This window comes from Oncorhynchus mykiss, chromosome 12, assembly GCF_013265735.2.
Source record: "Oncorhynchus mykiss isolate Arlee chromosome 12, USDA_OmykA_1.1, whole genome shotgun sequence".
Classification (NCBI taxonomy): domain Eukaryota; kingdom Metazoa; phylum Chordata; class Actinopteri; order Salmoniformes; family Salmonidae; genus Oncorhynchus; species Oncorhynchus mykiss.
Genome location: NC_048576.1, coordinates 41,861,346 through 41,880,167, shown reverse-complemented (window position 1 = coordinate 41,880,167; position 18,822 = coordinate 41,861,346). Strand labels below are relative to the sequence as shown.

The following is an 18,822-nucleotide window of genomic DNA, read 5'->3' as shown; positions in this document are numbered from 1 at the left end:
GCCAAATGTAATACCATTTCATATTTTTAACAAGAGTAATAGTTAGTATATTACATTTACGCAAATCGTGAATGCTTTTAAAATTTTTATTTTTTTTTTCTTTCAAAGAAACTTTATATTTCTATGGAAATACATCATGGCTACATCATGAGAAAGACCCGCACCTCCAACCCCCCATTGCGATCGACTATCGAGGATCGCAATCAGACGATGTAGACTTGTACACAATTGCCCAAATGTAACACACACACACCCCCTCTCTGTATGTGGTTACAGTAGGCTAACGTATGTCAATGGTTTCAGGAACAACAGTAACATCAGGCAGGATTTAGGCTTCCAACTGCCTGGCCAGTTGTAGCGCAATCTTGGGTGCACTGATCACATTCCTGCACTGACTGACAGTGTGGAGGCTCATTGATTTAACGTTATGTTAGCCTACATGCCACACTAGCAAAGTTATAAATTATATAGCTGTCGGCTATATTAACCACGACTTACCGTTCTTTGTACAGCTTGAAATGTCTGAAAAAAATTTGAAAGTTGTTGCGCCTCCGTCTGTAATTTTCTTACCCCATGTTTTGCAAGTTGCAATCCGTTTTTTGATGACTACAGTGTAGTCTTTATATCGAAAATAATAATTCTGGGTATCATCTTTCCAAGGGCTCCTTTTTCTCAGCTGGCACAATTTGATTGCCTGCTATCCGATTCAAACTGTAATCTGTTAAATGAAAAGTTGATGCGCTGCACACTTTTCTAAAAAGCATCATTTTTATTATTTGGACTTGGAGGGTATCAAGTCAGTTCGAGTCAAAAGGCTCAAGTCCAAGTTAAGTCACGAGTCGTTGGTGTCAAAGTCGAGTTGCAAGTCACCCTATTTGTCACTCGAATCTGTCTCGAGTCCACACCTCTGATTCTGAATGCCTAGGCCAACTGCTTGCTATATAAAAAATGTAAACTATAAAAAATGATGGTTCTTTGCAGGACAAGGATTGTCCTGACTTTCAAGAGTTTTCTAAATTACTTCACCTTGCTTTTCTGGTTGACTGGCAAGTTTCACAATCCAACATTTTCAGATCTGCAGGAGTACAAGTTTCACCATGGCACGGACCATGGCAATATGTTGGCAGATGAGAATTATTACAATATAGTAAATGTTAATCAATTATTGCATTCTATCCATGCTAGCTTTCACGGGCTACCTGAGACATGAAACAGATAGGTGGAAGAGCATACAGGCTGTCGCAAATGTATTCATGCGCAATTTGCCTAATTTGCCTTAATTTTTATTTGACACTGTAGGTTTTTGCTTATTTTGTTATTTTGTTTTTTAAAAATGTGACGTCATTACATCCAGCTCTTTTTATCGACATAAGATAGATAAATGGAATCGCACTGTAACAGGCAATTGTCGCATGTATTTTCTATGAAAACTTTCTAAATGTCTACAAAGAAAATCACTGGACAAGTTAATGGAAACATAGCTACAGACAGTCACTCAGCGATTTAAAAAAAAATGTAGATTGGTTAATTATTCTAGCCAGCTATCTAAACTTGCAGTAATCATGGCCGAATAATGACCAGACACACAGGGCACGTGCCCCCGGGCCCCTTACCTCCATGGGGCCCCCATTGATTTTGTTAGTCACTCTCACTCAGATATCATATTAACATGTCATAAGTCATGGCGAATGTGTAGAATTGCAGGAAATTAGCTTTGAAAAGGCAAGAATGTCTCTCCACCCTCTGGTAAAATTGGGTCAAGTTACAGGAAATTAGCAGTAAAATTGCACATTTTTCTCTCTGCCCCATAGCTAAATTAGTAGAATTGCAGGAATTACCTTTAAAACTATGTGGGGTCACCAAATCTCAGTTAGGGCCCCCAAAAGGCTAGAGCCAGCCCTGCTTTATAGCCTGCATGGGCTTCACATCTACTAACTACAAGATATTCTAGTAAGCCTATATGTAGAGAAATTGGCTTTGAGGAAATTGCATAGGAGATTCATCAAAAATAGTCTGAACTTGAATATAAAATGAATCAAAATATAGTCCTTTTCAGTCTAGGGGCCAACATATCCGGTTTCCTTTCAGACAGTGCTGATGTTCCTTGACACAACCACCCACCCTCTGAATGTAGCAATTCAGGGGAGGTCCCGATGTAATCCATTGGCAACATTGGCAACTCTTTACGTATAGATGCGACCCATTAGCCTTTGGACTCTAATAATTTAGTAATCTTGCTGCATTAGCCTCGGCAGTATTTCCATGGCAACCGACCAGCCTCAGAGAAAGCAGAGTGAGTCAGGTATTCACCTCTAAGGGCTGGGCTTGTCTACATTCTCCACTTCCAAGTTGCCTGCTAAGTGCTGGGGGTGCCAAAGCTCTCTTGACAAGCCACCGAGGCTTGTTTCTTTGCATTAGCCACCTGAGAGATCTAAAGGAGTAATAGAACATGAATTGCAGTTTCAAGAGAGGGAAAGAAAAGTAGATCATTTTGGAATTGGTTAGATTGCACACTTATGCATTAGCCTCAATGTGTGTATCAACATATGAGCTAACCATGGCCATTGTCTGAAAAGCTTTATCAGCTGATTTGTTATATTGTAATCATTTGTAAAAAGTCACAATTTTTTAAAGGAGTTGACTGTCATCATACTGTATCATTGCCAGCCCCCATTGAGTTCCTAATTTGGAACTCAGCACACATAGCAGGTGTGTAGGCTGTCTAGATAGTAATGTCCAGAAATAGCTCTCTAGCTAAATAAATAATGTCTATGAACTGAAAAAGGCATTTTGCACTAGCCTCCAACAGTAGCCTAGTTATACCCTGAATCAGCTAATAACATATATAATATGTATCCTATATGTGCAATATACAATAAGTAATGTGTAATCAATGTACCAAGGTTCTATTTAAGCAATAACGCACGACGGGGTGTGGTATATGACCAATATACCAGGGCTGGGCTAAGGACTGTTCTTAACTATGACGCAGCACGGAGTCCCTGGATACAGCCCTTAGCCGTGGTATATTGGCCATATACCACAAACCCCCCGAGGTGCCTTGTTACTATTATAAATTGGTTACCAGCGTAATTAGAGCAGTAAAAATATGTTTTGTCATACCCGTGGTAAACGGTCTGATATACCACGGCTGTCAGCCGATCAGCATTCAGGGCTCGAACCACCCAGTTTATAATTGGGAATAGTTATTTTCATACGGTTTCTTTATTTGGGAATAGAACCACTACACCTGTAAGTGCGCAGAATGTCAAGAGTGACGTTGTTAATGTGCACAGGTGTCGGTTATTGAGGTGGCAGGGCAGAGCATTCTCACCGTGAGAACTTTGTTCGTTTTTGACGACGACCGATGCATGAACGACGAAGTCGACGAAGACATTTTTGTAAGAAAATATCTGGACACTTGCCAAAGTAGGCTGCTGGAAAAATTATTTGCGCGCTACGCTAAATGCGAACGCGAGGCTTTATCACTCTCACGTCAACTGCTGCTGAGAACGAGATGATTTAACTCCGGATAATGTCACATTGCCCACTGTAAACTCGCTACCCCAAGTCTTCGCTCTGGCGGTTCAAGGTAGTGCGAAATTGCTCACAGATAACGGGGAGACAATACATTAAGACAGGAAACAGCAGCTGTGGGTCAAACAGAAGACGCATGTTGAACTATGGAGATGTATACTTCGAGGAAACTTTGCATCTTGCTGTCGTTCACATTTTTCTTGTTTTTCACAGGTAAGACAATAGTCATTTTGAGTTTGAAATAACACAATTTATCATTTCAAAAGTAGTTGTCTTATTGTTTAGTAGGCTATATGTGGATGCAAGGTGTTTTGTAACCAACATTGTCTTCGAACTGACAACACCGACAACATAAAACAATGTTCTAGCTGCCTCCGAATGACAGTACAAAACTTGACCTAATAGACAGTGGAATTTCTAATTTTGTTGTGGAGTAGTAGACGATTAAGTTCCCGTACTCGAGATGGGGCTTTAACCTGAAACACCTGTTCGTTTTCCATTGGATTTGAAACAAGTGTGTTACACACAATTCTGCTGGCCAGGGAGGATTAATCCCTTTATTATAAAATGGACACACACTGCCTGAACAGTGGACTAACACTGTTTAGCAAAGTCTTGTTTCACATCACACTATCGAGCATTCTAACATCAAATATTTTGGTCGTAATGACATTTATTTTACAATTTAACCAATTTATATATAGTTTATGGACAATGTCATATGTAGGAATAGTCTTAGATTTTGACAAAGAATTTTCAGACACGGTGCATTTTTAACGAGTGGTATTCTTTCCCAGTAAAAAAAAAAAAAAAAAGCCAAAAACGGAACCAAAGTATTCACTGGACATGGGATGTAGTGGAAACTTCCTATCTCTCTTTCCCACATCTGTCCTAGGATTCTCTGCCCTTTTCAGTGTTTTGTTTCCAAAACAATCATGTGCTGATGCTGGCAATCTCACACTAGCTCATTTCACCTTATCAGGGTGTGGCATTCATTGCCAAATAGTAATGTGTATTCCAAGGAATCATTACTTGACACAAGTTTATTGCAATCTATTCTCAAACTTTTACCTTAAGTATGAAGTGCAGAAAATACTGCTCGGTAGCTGAACAATAACCCACCTGATTTATAAATTAGTTATCTGTTTGACTCACCAACAGTCTACAGCAGGTGTGTCCCCTATGATGTAGGGGCCAAGGCATGGGAGGAAATGGTTGTGAATAGAGTCTTGCTAACAGGAAGATGGCTAGTTCTACTTGTATGCTTTCATTCCCATGGCTGTGTTTGTCTTCTCTTGAAAACAGGATAACCTGTGATTGTCTTGTTGCCTTTTCAATCACATTGTTGAGTTATGGGGGGGCGTGTTAGTGTTGTGTGTGACAGTGTTAAAACTAGTGTCTTGGAACTGAAGTCTGGAGTTAAAGTAGGCTACATTAGACTAATGTATTGTAAACACACTGCTTCACAGCAAGTGTGTGTCACCCAATGCCATTAATATGACATTAAGCCAGTAGCCAGCATTATTTTTCTTTTCATCGCAGCTTCTTGCTCAGTTGGACCTTTTTAGAATCTGGGTTTGGGCAATTCCAGTGTAACAGAGTAATGCTGAGACTCACTTTTCACATTTTAAAATGTATGTCAACCAAAGTTTAGCAAACCATACACCTATGTGCAGAAGTCTACTTTGAACAATTGCCACTGAAGATGTTGCTAAAATACTTTTACTTGAGGAACATTGAAGATGCAAAGTTTGGTAGCAGAATGACAGTAAAATCTCTGTTTGTGAGCACATTTTCCAAAATCTGATAAATATTTACTCCAAATTAAGATTCAAAGATTTCTGCAGAAAGAATGGGGTGTTAGCTATGATATGACGCCTTGAGTTTGAGAACATCTCTTGTTTATTGAACTGCAGTAAGTGAAGTGGATCAACACCCGGTAACAGAATGACATCATGGGTCCTTAATCTGTACAACACAGAAATGCATAATTATGGATATGAATGTCATTCTCTTTATGAGGATGTATCCTGAACGAGTACACAAAGGTAGAAAAATGTAATATCCTGCTTTGAATGTTTGGGTATTCTTCTACACACAGGCTATTATTCTAATGCGGTCTGCCACCAACAAGACCAAATTTGATATGATCCTATAAACCGCTCATGGGTGCTTTTACATGGAAATGACAGTTATATATATATATGTATATGTGTATATATTTTTTTTACTTGGCTATGCTCTTTGTCCTCTCAACACAGCAGCCAACAGTACATGTTGTAATGTCAGGCGCTATAAAACATACAGTAATCATATTTAATAGGACCGTCTATTGCATGGTGTTAGTTACATTGTCCTGAGATCCCTACATCAATTAGGATTGTCAAGTCTAAGCCTAGTCATTTTGGTTTTGCTCATTTGAATGCCATTAGTCTCATATGTGTTGTAATTGTTTAAAGTGACCTTGTATTGTATCCAGTACTTTACTGAATCTCATTACTGAAGAAATGTGTTTTTATAAAAAGTCTCGCTGCTTGATGTGCCTGGACTTGTTTTTCCTAATTACTGGAGTGGGTAGGGGTGGGTCAAAGGAAAACTGTACCAGTATTGTTACAATTGAAGGCTTTTTGCTCTTTCAGTCGGATCACGAGGTGGTTCAGGGTTATCTGGATAATTTGGACCTGTAATTAATGGAAAAAAATCCTTAATGAATAATTAGACCCAATTTTAATGACCTTATACTTCCTCAAACTGTTAACTGTTTTAATGGACAACAAAGGATTTAAAATGCTATACTTAGAACAAGTTTAAAATGAGATGGAAGGAACAACACGCTAGTTGATGACACTTCCATTCCAGACACACCATCCCTGGGAAGATAATATCTTCATTTGTTTTCCAGGTGTGCTCTACAAAGGACTGACTTATTTAACAAGGTCATCCCATATGGGCTTCCGAAATCCTTCTGGGTTTGAGGAAAAGCGTGCCTGGGGAAGAGTGTCATGTGTAATACTCCCCACTTCACCTACTCTCTAGAATTCAGTGTTGTTTTTAATAGTGAGGAAGGTTCTGGACTTTATTTTAGCAACATGTCTGTCCCTCATCAAGATACAGCATGCCTTAGTCTAGGTAGTGATCATTAGGACATGCAATGTTTCTTATTGGACAAGTCCAGGTATTCCCTCCCTGTCTGTTTTCATCGCTTTGGTACCTAATAAATGCGACTCTGCCTGGCGTGTCCTCATCGTTTGGCACAGTTTGTTTCCTCCCTCCACTGTATTTGCTGCAGTGCGTTGAGTTCACCCCCCCCCCCCCCCATCCTCTGGAATGCAATCTATCAAAGTTATAACAACTGTGCCTTATCTCTAATTGTTTGTTTCTTAAAATAATATGGACTGGAGGCTTGCCTAATGGCGTTTAGAGCCTGGAATACAGGCCAAATTTGAAGTTGCTGGTCTCTTGTGTGGGACTCGAGTAACTGGTATGCTTTTGATTTGTTACAGGGGATTGTGGATTTATCTGGACTATTGTTAGACGTAATGACAGAAAGAACACCAACCCATGTCACTAGTTATAAGGTAAAATGAGGGTTGTCCAATCAGAGAACAGTGGTCAGTTGTAATCCTGTGTATTGCCTCTGGCCATGTATCTCACATTGTGATGCATCCTTGGACCTCTGGGGAGATTGAAATTAGTTCACCCGAGTTGTGTGCTTTGCCTCTCACACAGTTATGGACAGGTATGTGAGGGCAGCTAGCATTAGTGCTAAGATAATGTTAGCAAGCGTCCTCCGCAGTTCCGCCCCTTATTAAAGTTGCCCTCGGCTGCCTTCAATCCCAGAAAATGGCTCTCAGTTTCTGATAAAACTGAATGGGAAAAACAATTAGACAATTAGCAGAGCTGCTATGTTTAGACCTACCTATAGTGATCTCTGATCCACAGACGGGAGAGAACGTGGGCTGAGGGAGGGGGGCAGCCTTTTGGAATGAAACGCGGCTCAACTAGTGGCTTCTGCCACACAGGACATCCTCCAGGCGAATGCCTCAGACAGACAGCACTTTCCTGCTGCTCTGCTCCATGACTCCCCGCATGCACTGTCCCACGAGCTACAGCAGACTACAAGCTGACCAGGGGTCATGAGAAAAGCAGTGGGTGACTTTCCCAAGTCCCAACATGCTGTGTCTGGCCTATGGACTCCCTTAGACACACTCTCTCTCTCTCTGTGTGTGTTTCTGTTTCTCCCCATCTTCCTTTCTGGAAGAGGAAATGGCCTGAGCCTGCTCGACAAATGGGCAGAGGGCTGTGTACGAGATTCCTCATATTATTTCCCCCATAAGTGACTGATTCATGACTGCTGCATGTTATAAGAACCTCTCCTGAGATCATTTGTATTGTATATTGTTTGCATATGGAGGGAGTTATTTTGAGTCTCCTGCTGTGTTTATTTCTCTCAATGTATTTGTCCCTCAGTATGGCATTGTATGTCCCTCTGGAGACACCAAACCAATGCCAGAAGATATTTATAGACTGGTTATACTGGTTTTGAAAGGGATGTCCCAAATTATAACAACGAAATGTCTTGTAAAATGACATGTCAAGCCTATAACAATGACATGCATGTCAAATCCACAGAGTAATTTCAAACAATCTGCTTACTAATTACTATTTACAAACCTTCAAGCTTATCGGGTGACATGACAGGCTGTCAAGCTGCTATGCTAGCGACTCTCTCCTCTCTGCTCACGCACCCCGACAGGCTGCTGATGTCAAACCTCTCCTCCATCTCTCTGCCTTTTTGGGAGGCATTACAGTAAGCAATTACAATACGGCCTAAGAACTAACAGGTCAACAACTGAGATGACACACACTGATAAATGTTGCTGTCTGTCAGATTCCAGCTATGGGGGGGGGGGTCTATTGTTGCGTCTAACATTTCTCCTCAAACTATGTGAAGTGCTTTGAGCTACTGGAAAAGCATTACATACTGTAGTGTACATCCAATCAATTATAATAATTGTAATTGATTAACCATTCTGTTAAGATGGACCTTATTTTTTTGGTGCAATTGCTATAACATTTTGATAATCATATCTTTTCATGTGCAAACTAGTTTCCCTGCAGGTATTGTGGTTTGTGTACTGTTTACTATGATGAAAGCCATTAAATTGGTGTCATAATACAGTCATATTGTCCTCTGCGTACGTCTGCCCCCAATCTAAATCCCCAACTCCCCTTATACACATTTTTGATGATTGAAAGAAAGATACCAGTATTCATCTCAAATCCCTGCTCACCAATTTGTCATTCTGGTTGGGGCAGGTGATATCGCTAGGTGTCGGAGTCGATTAATTGCAATTGGACAAGTGTGCCTTCTTATGCTTGGATTTCCCTTATGGGCAAAACCCCTCTTATTCTGTCTCTGCTATAAAATGACTGTGTAATGTCCTCTGAAATCCACTGTAATCCCATACGGCAAGTCAAGGCCCAGGCTCCATCAGCCAATGCCCCTACTGCAGCATGCAGCTGACGTCTTAGAAGGCACCCGCTAGCTACACCAGAGCCTTACAGGCAGGAAGGAATAGCATCGCAATAGTCCTGGTGAATGTCCACACACACACACATTCCAGCCTTTGCACCACCTGTTTGTTATATACATCAGAGGTATTTCCAGAGAACCAAACTACTCAACTCTTAACAAATTGATAATTACACTTTGCCGATTCCACCCAGAGTAATTGTGTATGCAGTAGCAGCAACGCAGCAGCCAGCCTTGTGGAAAAAGTCATTATATCCACACTATTAAGTGAAGCCCTTCAGGGCAGAGTGGATGTTGCACTTTCCTAGTGAGGGGAGGAGCAAGTGATCAAGAGGCACTGTGTAACGTGGGCTAGGAGTCACCCTAAATGTCACGGCGCTGTGCTCTTCTCCCATCATACACCCTCGACACCCCCCCCCCCCCCCCCACACACACACACACACACACACATACACACAGTCATTCCTGTCCAGCACCTCCATAGCCAGTAGTTTCTCGCAGGTCCGTGCCCCTCAAGCCTCTGCCTGCCCAGCAGAGCTTTCCCCCAGGGGGGACAGGTCAACTTGTCAGCCTAGCCTCCCCCCGCTTCCCTCCTCTCATCAGCACGTCTCATCAGCACATCTCAGGTCAACCAGGAGGTTAGATCTAGGGGGACTCATTACACTGAAAGCAAGCCTGGAAAGGAGGCAAAGGAGAGGAAAGGAGAGGACTCTGGAAAGGAGTCTGTTGGTTTGTATGTCTACAGTACTTGTTTTATATATAGATCTGTAGGCGAGCCTTCACTTGTTGGCCTTATCCTTTTATTTGCTCTTACCTTCCCTCCAATCATCCTCTCTCAGCCTTTCCATGGTGCTGTGCAATTATAGGATTTCATCCAAAGGGGTGTTTTTGGTCACAACCATGCTCTGGTGCCATATGATGTCATTATTTTGGTATCGTGGAGGTGCAGCTTTCCCACTTCAGACTGTAATTGTTGTTTATGAAAGGCATCCCCCAGTGTCAGTGTGCTGTACACATTTATAATGTACTCAACATCTTTCATACATTTCTGCACAATATCTTAGGGCAGGGGTACTCAAGTACTATTTGAGAAAATCCGGTCACGTATTTCCTCGGTGGCAAAGGTCCGGATGGATAATGTCGGCATAGTAACAAATTCCCACCTCGCAACCCATGTGACCCCAAACTGTTCACACCCCTCTTGTTGGTGAAGAGAGAATTTGCCGTTTTTAAAGCTAATTTCCTGCAATTCTACGCATTCGATGTCTTATTTGTGTTTATTATACCGTGGGTTCGAAGCCCTATGTTTTATTTTCTGTTGGGTGGAGGGGGAGACCTGCGGTCCATATTGACCCCGGTCCGGATCCGGATCGCCAGTTGCGTATGAGAGGTCTTAGGGTGTCCAATCAAAAATAGATATTTCGACCAATAGGTAAAATAATGTTAATTGTGTAGATCATCTTCTAAAAGAACCAGTTCCATGTCTCTATCATAATCCGTTCAAAACTTATTGGTGTTTTTTTTTACCCTTGTAGGATGGTCAAAATTAGGGTGATTAGGGCCAGATAAAAAAAATATATATATATATATATATTAAAAAAGTGGTCAAATCTGGAAAATATCATCCTGTCTGAATGCTGTGAGAATTAAGGCTACCTGGCAGGCTTTTCGTTGAACTCATCATCTTTCTTCTCAAATCCAGAGGCCATAAACCAATAATAGAGGTAAGATGGATCTTGCTAAGTTTTTTTCTCACAAACAAGCGTATCTCTGTGAAATGCCAACAAAGGTTGTTTTTTTTTCAAAGCGTTTAACATTTTATTCAGTTCGTGTCATGCAAATTTTGCTATTTGCGACCTGCGGAAACAACTTGGAAGACGAACAAAATGTAAAACCCTCAAGTTTTGGAGAGAAAGCTGCAGAGCTCTGTGCTTATTATCGGATGCATTAGGTTACGAAACTCTTTTTTTTTTTAAGAATCATATTTGTCATCACCAAAGTGCGTTTTCAATAACTCTGGGCAGAGCCAGTGGACACCCTAGATATCTCCATTTCACAATTTCTGTCAGTCTCCCTCGTCTGAGAATTGTCCTAATTAAATCATCCTTTTTTGCAGATATAAAGATGGAACACTAATCAAATTCAGAACCTCGAGTGGGTTGGTTGTTCCCCAAAACAGTTTCTCATTTGTCAAAAAAGTGTTGTACAATTTCTGTGACCCTTGCAAAAGGAATTGCTTGATAGACTTTTGAGCCAAAAAAGCTTTTCTGCCATCACTCATAATTTACAATACCCTACCAGCATTAAATGGTCACTAAAAGGCATTGATTTGAAGGAATGTGCCTCTGGGGTTGACTTTCCCATCACTGTCCCCAGTTGTTCATAATCAACATTGCTATGGCCCTTTTCAGCATTGCTTGGCCATAATGTTTGAAGTGAAGTAAGCACACCATTCTGTGTGTGAGGAAGAACAATGGAATTTAAAAAGCATATCATGTTTTAAACTAATTGCAAACTATGCTATACAGTGGTTCCCAAACCTCTCCTCGAATATCCCTAGATGTTCCACTTATAGTAGTTGAACAATTCCAGTACTAGCACAGCTGATTTCAACTAATCAAGGGCTTAGTGATTAGTTGAATCAGGTGTGCTAGTTATGGAATAGTACAAATAAGTGAAACAGCGAGGGGTGCTCAAGTATAGGTTTGGAAAACACTGCTTTACGCTAATACCACGTGTTATTTCTATCTCTTTGAATGTTTCCGCCTCACCAATGTCCTTCTCCGCCTTTGGATTGTCCCTTTCTACTGGCAATTGAGAAATTTCCCCTCGTGTGGTGGTTTCTCGCTTTTTCTGTATGCATCTACAGTATAAAGGAACAGCACCGTACTGCAGGCAGAGAGCTTCCATAATCTCTCTGGATGTCTTTGAAGAGGTAGATGTTTTTAAACTGAATGCTAAACAGGATCTATCAGGATTAAGTCTGGATTTGAGGCTGTCTAGCTTAGCTTGACTTTAAAAAAAAAAGTTGAGGGGCAGAATGAATATGTAAATACTACTATGTCAACCAATCTCTGTACAAATAATACATTTTCTTGAGGGAAACTCCACCTTGAGATTGGTGATTCGAATATATGCGTAAGATCTGTAGGTAAATGGGTACTCTAGGTTTAGACAGTCACAAATGATGCTTAACTGGTCATCATTGCCATTTTGTTAGTCTCTCAATTGAAAGCTTTCCCTCAGTGGTCATTGACGTTTTGAAACTTCATTAGGGACTGTTCATTACAGCCATTGATTTCCCAGGGAGTTACGATCCATGGGAGTCATGTCCATTAACCTGGCATTAAGCACAGTTTGCTAGGTGGGTGGGGCACTCAGGTTTGGTCTTGTTTGGCTTTTCCACACTAACTCTTTGCCCAGAAATATACCAATGACAACATGATGCAGCATATGAACTTATGAACTATCCAGAAGACTTGGCAGTAGGTTCTGACCCTCCATTTGGGAAATGCTGCTGAATTGCCCTCACTTTGAGGTGAGAAAAACTTCACTGTGATGCTTGGCAGCAAGTGGTGAGTTAGACCACACCAGAAGATGATTTGTTTTTGACTGTTATACTTAACTGGGCACACACACACACACACACACTATACAGAGTCTCTCAAATCCATATGATGAAAAGGCCCGAAAGAAATGCAGTACACTATGACAGCAAACCCCCCAGCAATCTTCCAACTGACATTCAGAGCCAACTCCAAATCAGTCAATTTCCCTAACGCTCTTTGCATATCCTCCTGCAAATATTTTCTATTCCTGTGTAAACCCTTCACCAACAGCGACTCAGTTTCCATTTATTTCGTCCCTCTATTCATTTTGCCCAGGTCCTCTCGGGTGACACGACTGGCTTTCTCATACCGTTCCTTTTAATCTCCTCCCTAATCACTCGCCTGTCTCTCCCTAACTCCACACCTAAGCAGTTGAATTTGTTACAGAAAATAATCACCTCCCATCGCAGTTAATAACACATTTTCACATTCCTCACAGAGGACTTGAGTTCTATGGCGTTACCACTGTTTTACCTGAAAACTTCAAAGTTGGGTACACGGTTATGTAAATAGTTGTTCGCGCACATGTTATGGTGTCAGATTGTTCTTGTCATTCTACTAGTGTGTCATGTTTAGTTAGCTCAGACCCTGGAGATGTGTAGACTAACTTTTACATGGCTTCTCAAGGGCCCGCTGAGTGTCCGCATATTCATTATACTGTGTGTGTGTGTGTGCGCACGCAGAAGATACAGGGAGATACTGAGCTGGAGATTTGCCTGTTTGATCGAGCTTGTGAGGATTAGACTGGGATGATGCAGGAATTGTGGATTATCAGCAAATTAGCTCGCTGGGCTTTAATCTAAGAACCGGGCGAAGCCTCAGCCACTCGAGTGGACAGGGTGTGTGTTGTGGGGGCTGCTTTGTGAATTTAAATAATATTAGGGGAGTGGGTATTGTCTGCTATTTAATTTTATGATGGTGGAGGGTGAATGAGACAGACGGACACAGACTCACCTTTGACTCGCCCGGCCCTGTTTTATAGCCTGTTATTTTGAGAATGCAGGATTTTAAAAACAAATTGTTTTTGTCACGTACGCAAGTGTGTGTGTGTGTGTGCTTGCATCTAAGAGTTGGATGTGGAGTCGGTGCTAATTGTCTCTGACTATATTTAAATGGCTAAAGGACAAAGGGATAGAATATGTAACCATGTAGTATTTTACAGCTGTTGTATTTCATTAAACCTAATGTGAAATATCACGTTCTAAAAAACAGATACGGGAAGGCTCTCTCGTCCAAAATGACATAGAGCCCGGTGAAAGATGTGTAGGACATTACCAGTAAAAAAACAACAAAAAAAAACACCATGGATATCACAGCTGAAAATTGAACAAAATGAGACTGGTAAGCCTTCTTACCACCTGAGCAATACCTCATGAATACCATTTAGAGAAACGAACGGCTGCATAAATTACTTCAAATATCTATTTTTCCTCTTTGCTATTTTGAAGTGAAGGACAGGCTCTTTCTTCTCAGTACTGGCTTAGATAGTTCCAGTAGTGTGAGCAGGAGCCAGCGCAGCCCCTCTGAAACCTGCTTGGAGCAGATAAGTCGCACCCGTGGAGGGGGCCCCGTCAGCCCCTTGTACCCTAGCACACTCCTTTTCTATTTCTGGTGGCACAATGTAAGGTAAATGTGACGCCGTTCACATGACTGACTGTGCACCTTGAGAGGGGAAAAAAAGACAAACATCTGACACATTAATTTCTCAAAGATGTGCAGAGGGGAAGGCAAGTTGCTTACACCACTCATTTACTACATACTTTTAGCGTAGCTAGCATGTCCAGTTTTTTTTATTTGTCCCTGTGTGTCCATAGGAATCACGGTCCAATTTGAGGCCTCTGGGTCGTTGGCCACTCCAGCGTATTACAACTCTTAACTAGCACACCAAAGGACAGTATTTAAAAACAGTAAAACATTTGGTAACCAAAACACAAAGAATATAATTTAATCTATTTGCTGTATATTAGGTGATGCATTGCTTTTTCAATGGACTTTCTAATGGATCGTGGTGAACATTTATTCACATACAGTTGAAGTCGGAAGTTTACATACACTTAGGTTGGAGTCATTTAAAACTCGTTTTTCAACAACTCCACAAATTTCTTGTTAACAAAGTATAGTTTTGGCAAGTCGGTTAAGACATCTACTTTGTGCATGACACAAGTAATTCTTTCAACTATTGTTACAGACAGATTATTTCACTTATAATTCACTGTATCACAATTCCAGTGGGTCAGAAGTTTACATTCACAACGTTGACTGGCCCTTTAAACAGTATGGACAATTCCAGAAAATGTCATGGCTTTAGAAGCTTCTGATGGGCTAGTTGACATCATTTGAGTCAATTGGAGGTGTACCTGTGGATGCATTTCAATGTGTACCTTCAAACTCAGTGCCTCTTTGCTTGACATCATGCGAAAATCAAAAGAAACCAGCCAAGACTTCAGAAGAAACAATTGTAGACCTCCACAAGTCTGGTTCATACTTGGGAGCAATTCCCAAATGTCTGAAGGTACCACGTTCATCTGTATAAACACCATGAGACCACGCAGCCGTCGTACTGCTCAGGAAGGAGACGTGTTCTGTCTCCTAGAGATGAACGTACTTTGGTGCGAGAAGGGCAAATCAATCCCGAACAACAGCAGAGGACCATGTGAAGATGCTGGAGGAAACGGGTACAAAAGTATCTATATCCACAGTAAAACAAGTCCTATATCGACATAACCTGAAAGGCCACTCAGCAAGGAAGAAGCCACTGATCCAAAACCGCCATAAAAAAGCCAGACTATGGTTTGCAACTGCACATGGTGACAAGATCGTACTTTTTTAGAGAAATTTCCTCTGGTTTGATGAAACAAAAATAGAACTGTTTGGTCATAAGGACCATTGTTATGTTTGGAGGATAAAGGGGAGGCTTGGCTTGCAAGCCATAGAACACCATCCCAACCGTGAAGCATGGGGGTGGCAGCATCGTGTTGTGGGGGTGCTTTGCTGCAGGAGGGCTGGTGCACTTCACAAAATAGATGGCATCATGAGGTAGGACAATTATGTGGATATATATCTCAAGACATCAATCAGGAAGTTAAAGCTTGGTCGCAAATGGGTCTTCCAAATGGACAATGACCCCAAGCATACTTCCAAAGTTGTGGCAAAATAGCTTAAGGACAACAAAGTCAAGGTATTGGCGTGGCCATCACAAAGCCCTGACCTCAATCCTATAGAAAATGTGTGTGCAGAACTGGAAAAAGTGTGTGCAAGCAAGGAGGCATACAAAGCGTACTCAGTTACACCAGCTCTGTCAGGTTGAATGGGCCAAAATTCACCCAGCTTATTGTGGGAAGCTTGTGAAAGGTTTCACCCAAGTTAAACTATTTAAAGGCAATGCTAACAAATATAAATTCAGTGTATGTAAACTTCTGACCTACTGGGAATGTGATGAAAGAAATAAAAGCTGAAATAAATCATTATCTCTACTATTATTCTGACATTTCACATCCTTAAAATAAAGTGGTGATCCCAACTGACCTAAGACAGGCAATTTTTACTAGACTTTAATGTCATGAATTGAACTGTTTAAATGTATTTGGCTAAGGTGTATGTAAACTTCTGACTTCAACTGTAGCTTGCTGTATTGCTGAATGGATAGAATCACTTTGAAGGTGTTTTTCAAAAGGGTTGGCATGGTGTATCTTTAGGCGGTGTAAATTTCATTTTCGACCCTCTATCCCCTCTCCATTTAGTGATTTGTTTGTTCAGGGTGTAGGCGTGCAAGGCATCCCCAGGGGACGAATAGGGCCGATCCATGCTACTCCCACTGCCCATATCTGATAAGGGAGGATATGGCTATCGCCCATCAAGTAATTATAGGCTCAATCCCGATGGAGGCTCCTACCTGCTGTAGGCTAAATGAGAGTTTAGTGTTCTCACTCGATCAGAGAAGAGGGGTGCCAAACGATCAAGACCCTTTGAATCGAGAGAAAATAGGTTTTTAGAGGACACAATAGTGACGTCCAAAATGGACGGTTTATGCATGTAGTCGAGTAACTAACTGCCATCTATTATTTGTTGCATTTGTTATTTTCATGACATGCACTGTCTGGCGTAGTTGTCATCTGTTCAGTAGATAGCTTTATTGGTGATAATTTCAAACCCCTCCTTTTTATAGACCTGTCTCGTGTTCTCTTCTAGCTCTCGCTCTCTCTGTGGTCATGTTATTGTTGTGCTTCTTTTTCTTTGGCTTCTATTTAATAATGAATACTCAATGTGCAATTATAAATCATATACATTTTAATCAAAATACAGCTGTAGACAGAAGTCAAGGATCAAACATACAAATGTTGTCTCGTGAGTTCTGCAAAATAGGAAAAGTCCAATATGCTTGCAGTCAACCCCTAGTGATGTAACTGCCTACGTCAACACCTTCTACTCATGAGACCAAGCCCATGCATATACAGTTATACAAACTTGCAGGAGAGAACAATAGTTCCAGACTTTTCTAAGGGCGCATCAGTAATATTCCACTCCCCAAGTAGCTATGTAGTGGTATGTTGACTTGTCTCTTTCACTCATCTGCAGGGTTCTGTGTCTAATTTCTTTTAGCCTTGAGGCGCTTTCTCAGACTCTGACTGTTTCTTATAAGAGGCAGAGACTAGAAAAGAACAGTGGAACAAACCTTATAATGCATATATATATTGCTAATCTGTAGTCCAGGACCCTATAAATGTAGTGGCAGAGGGGTCTTATAGCCCTTCCCCTTCTTTTAATACAACATAAGCATAATCAATTATTATAATACATCAATCATTTGGTGCAGCCCCTATCGTGACCCCATAATGGTAATGAGGGAGAGGAGGTTGTGGTCCATTATGGTGGCCTATTCTAACAGAAGTGGATCCTGGGGCCGGGCCTTATAGTTATGCGGTGTTTTGCACTACACAGGAACGTCAGACCACTCGAGTACAAGAGGCCCATTTCAGGAGCCCATGCATTATTTCACAGGCGTAGTGACAGCACCACACACGGGCAGAACTCCCCACAGACGCCAGCGTGTCAGAGAGAGGTGTTATAAAACAATAAGTGGTTTTGATTTCTTTCTTTTTTTACATTAAATACACTATGCATTATGTGGGTTGAATGTTATAACAGAATCAAACAATTAATACAAGTCCCATGATGGTAGTGACTGCCCATTACTGCTTATCACATGTTAACCATTAATACACATTACTTTAATAAAATATTTCAGTGTATATTACGTTTAGTTTTATTTGACGTTTTTTAATTCTAACTCAGTTTAGGCAACAGCTCTAGAGATATCTGACAATCATTATTTTAAGTAAATAAGTCATGCTTATATGACTGCTGAATACCACCTACCAATCACTTAGATCATGTATTTTCAGGTAAAGATTGAGTGATACCTCAAAGCAACTGCTCTATCACACGTTTTTCTGTCTATTCTCTATCTCTCCGTGTCTGCCACACACTAACCTAAGTAGCTGGTGTAAAATTAACTGACCGAACAAAGTAGGAACACAATAGATTATTGTCATTGTAGTTTAGCACAGTAAACATGGTAATTAACTATGTAGGATATGGGCCTGTTGGCAACTACAACTCCCTACTACATTGCACAGTCCGGGCTTGATCTAAAGTGCGTTCAGTTCGTTTGCATGTTTGCTATGTCGGGGAACTGTTTGTACTGAACGTCACATTTCCCCAAAATGTTCTTGAACAGACTTTGAGGTACATTTGCTCCCGTTTGGTGGGTGTGGCAAGGTGTGACTTGATGCAATTTGTGACGTATTTAAAGAGCAGTGGCCATGCTGACAGCATTCCCCAACCCACAACACAACCTCCCTGTTTTTCAACTGGTCATCCAGTACAGCACTGTTTCTGTTCAATTGAACATTCAGAACGTAAAAACGTACTGAACGCAGCCCTGATTTGTCGCTAGAGAATTGGTCAATTAGTTGTATAACGCTGGAACCGCCATAGGCCAACGTCCACTGGTGTTGGATTTTGTAAATAAATACAAAAATATGCAAAAAAAACTGTCCTGGTCCTTCCCTGACTTTTCCTAAATGTTTTTTAACACTACTCATTTTCAGAATTTGGAAATCATACACAGAAAGGTGTTTT

General features: G+C 41.1%; 1 protein-coding gene across 1 annotated transcript in view; it reads left to right on the top strand.

The window, feature by feature from the left end:
- The first annotated feature begins 3,022 nt into the window (after positions 1-3,022).
- The window catches only part of esama (endothelial cell adhesion molecule a), a 72,070-nt gene continuing 56,270 nt past the window's right edge, over positions 3,023-18,822 (top strand). The window contains exon 1 of the mRNA XM_021623798.2: positions 3,023-3,750. Within this exon, the coding sequence (XP_021479473.1) occupies positions 3,684-3,750 (67 nt within the window). The 5' untranslated portion in view covers positions 3,023-3,683. The remainder of the gene's footprint in view (positions 3,751-18,822) is intronic.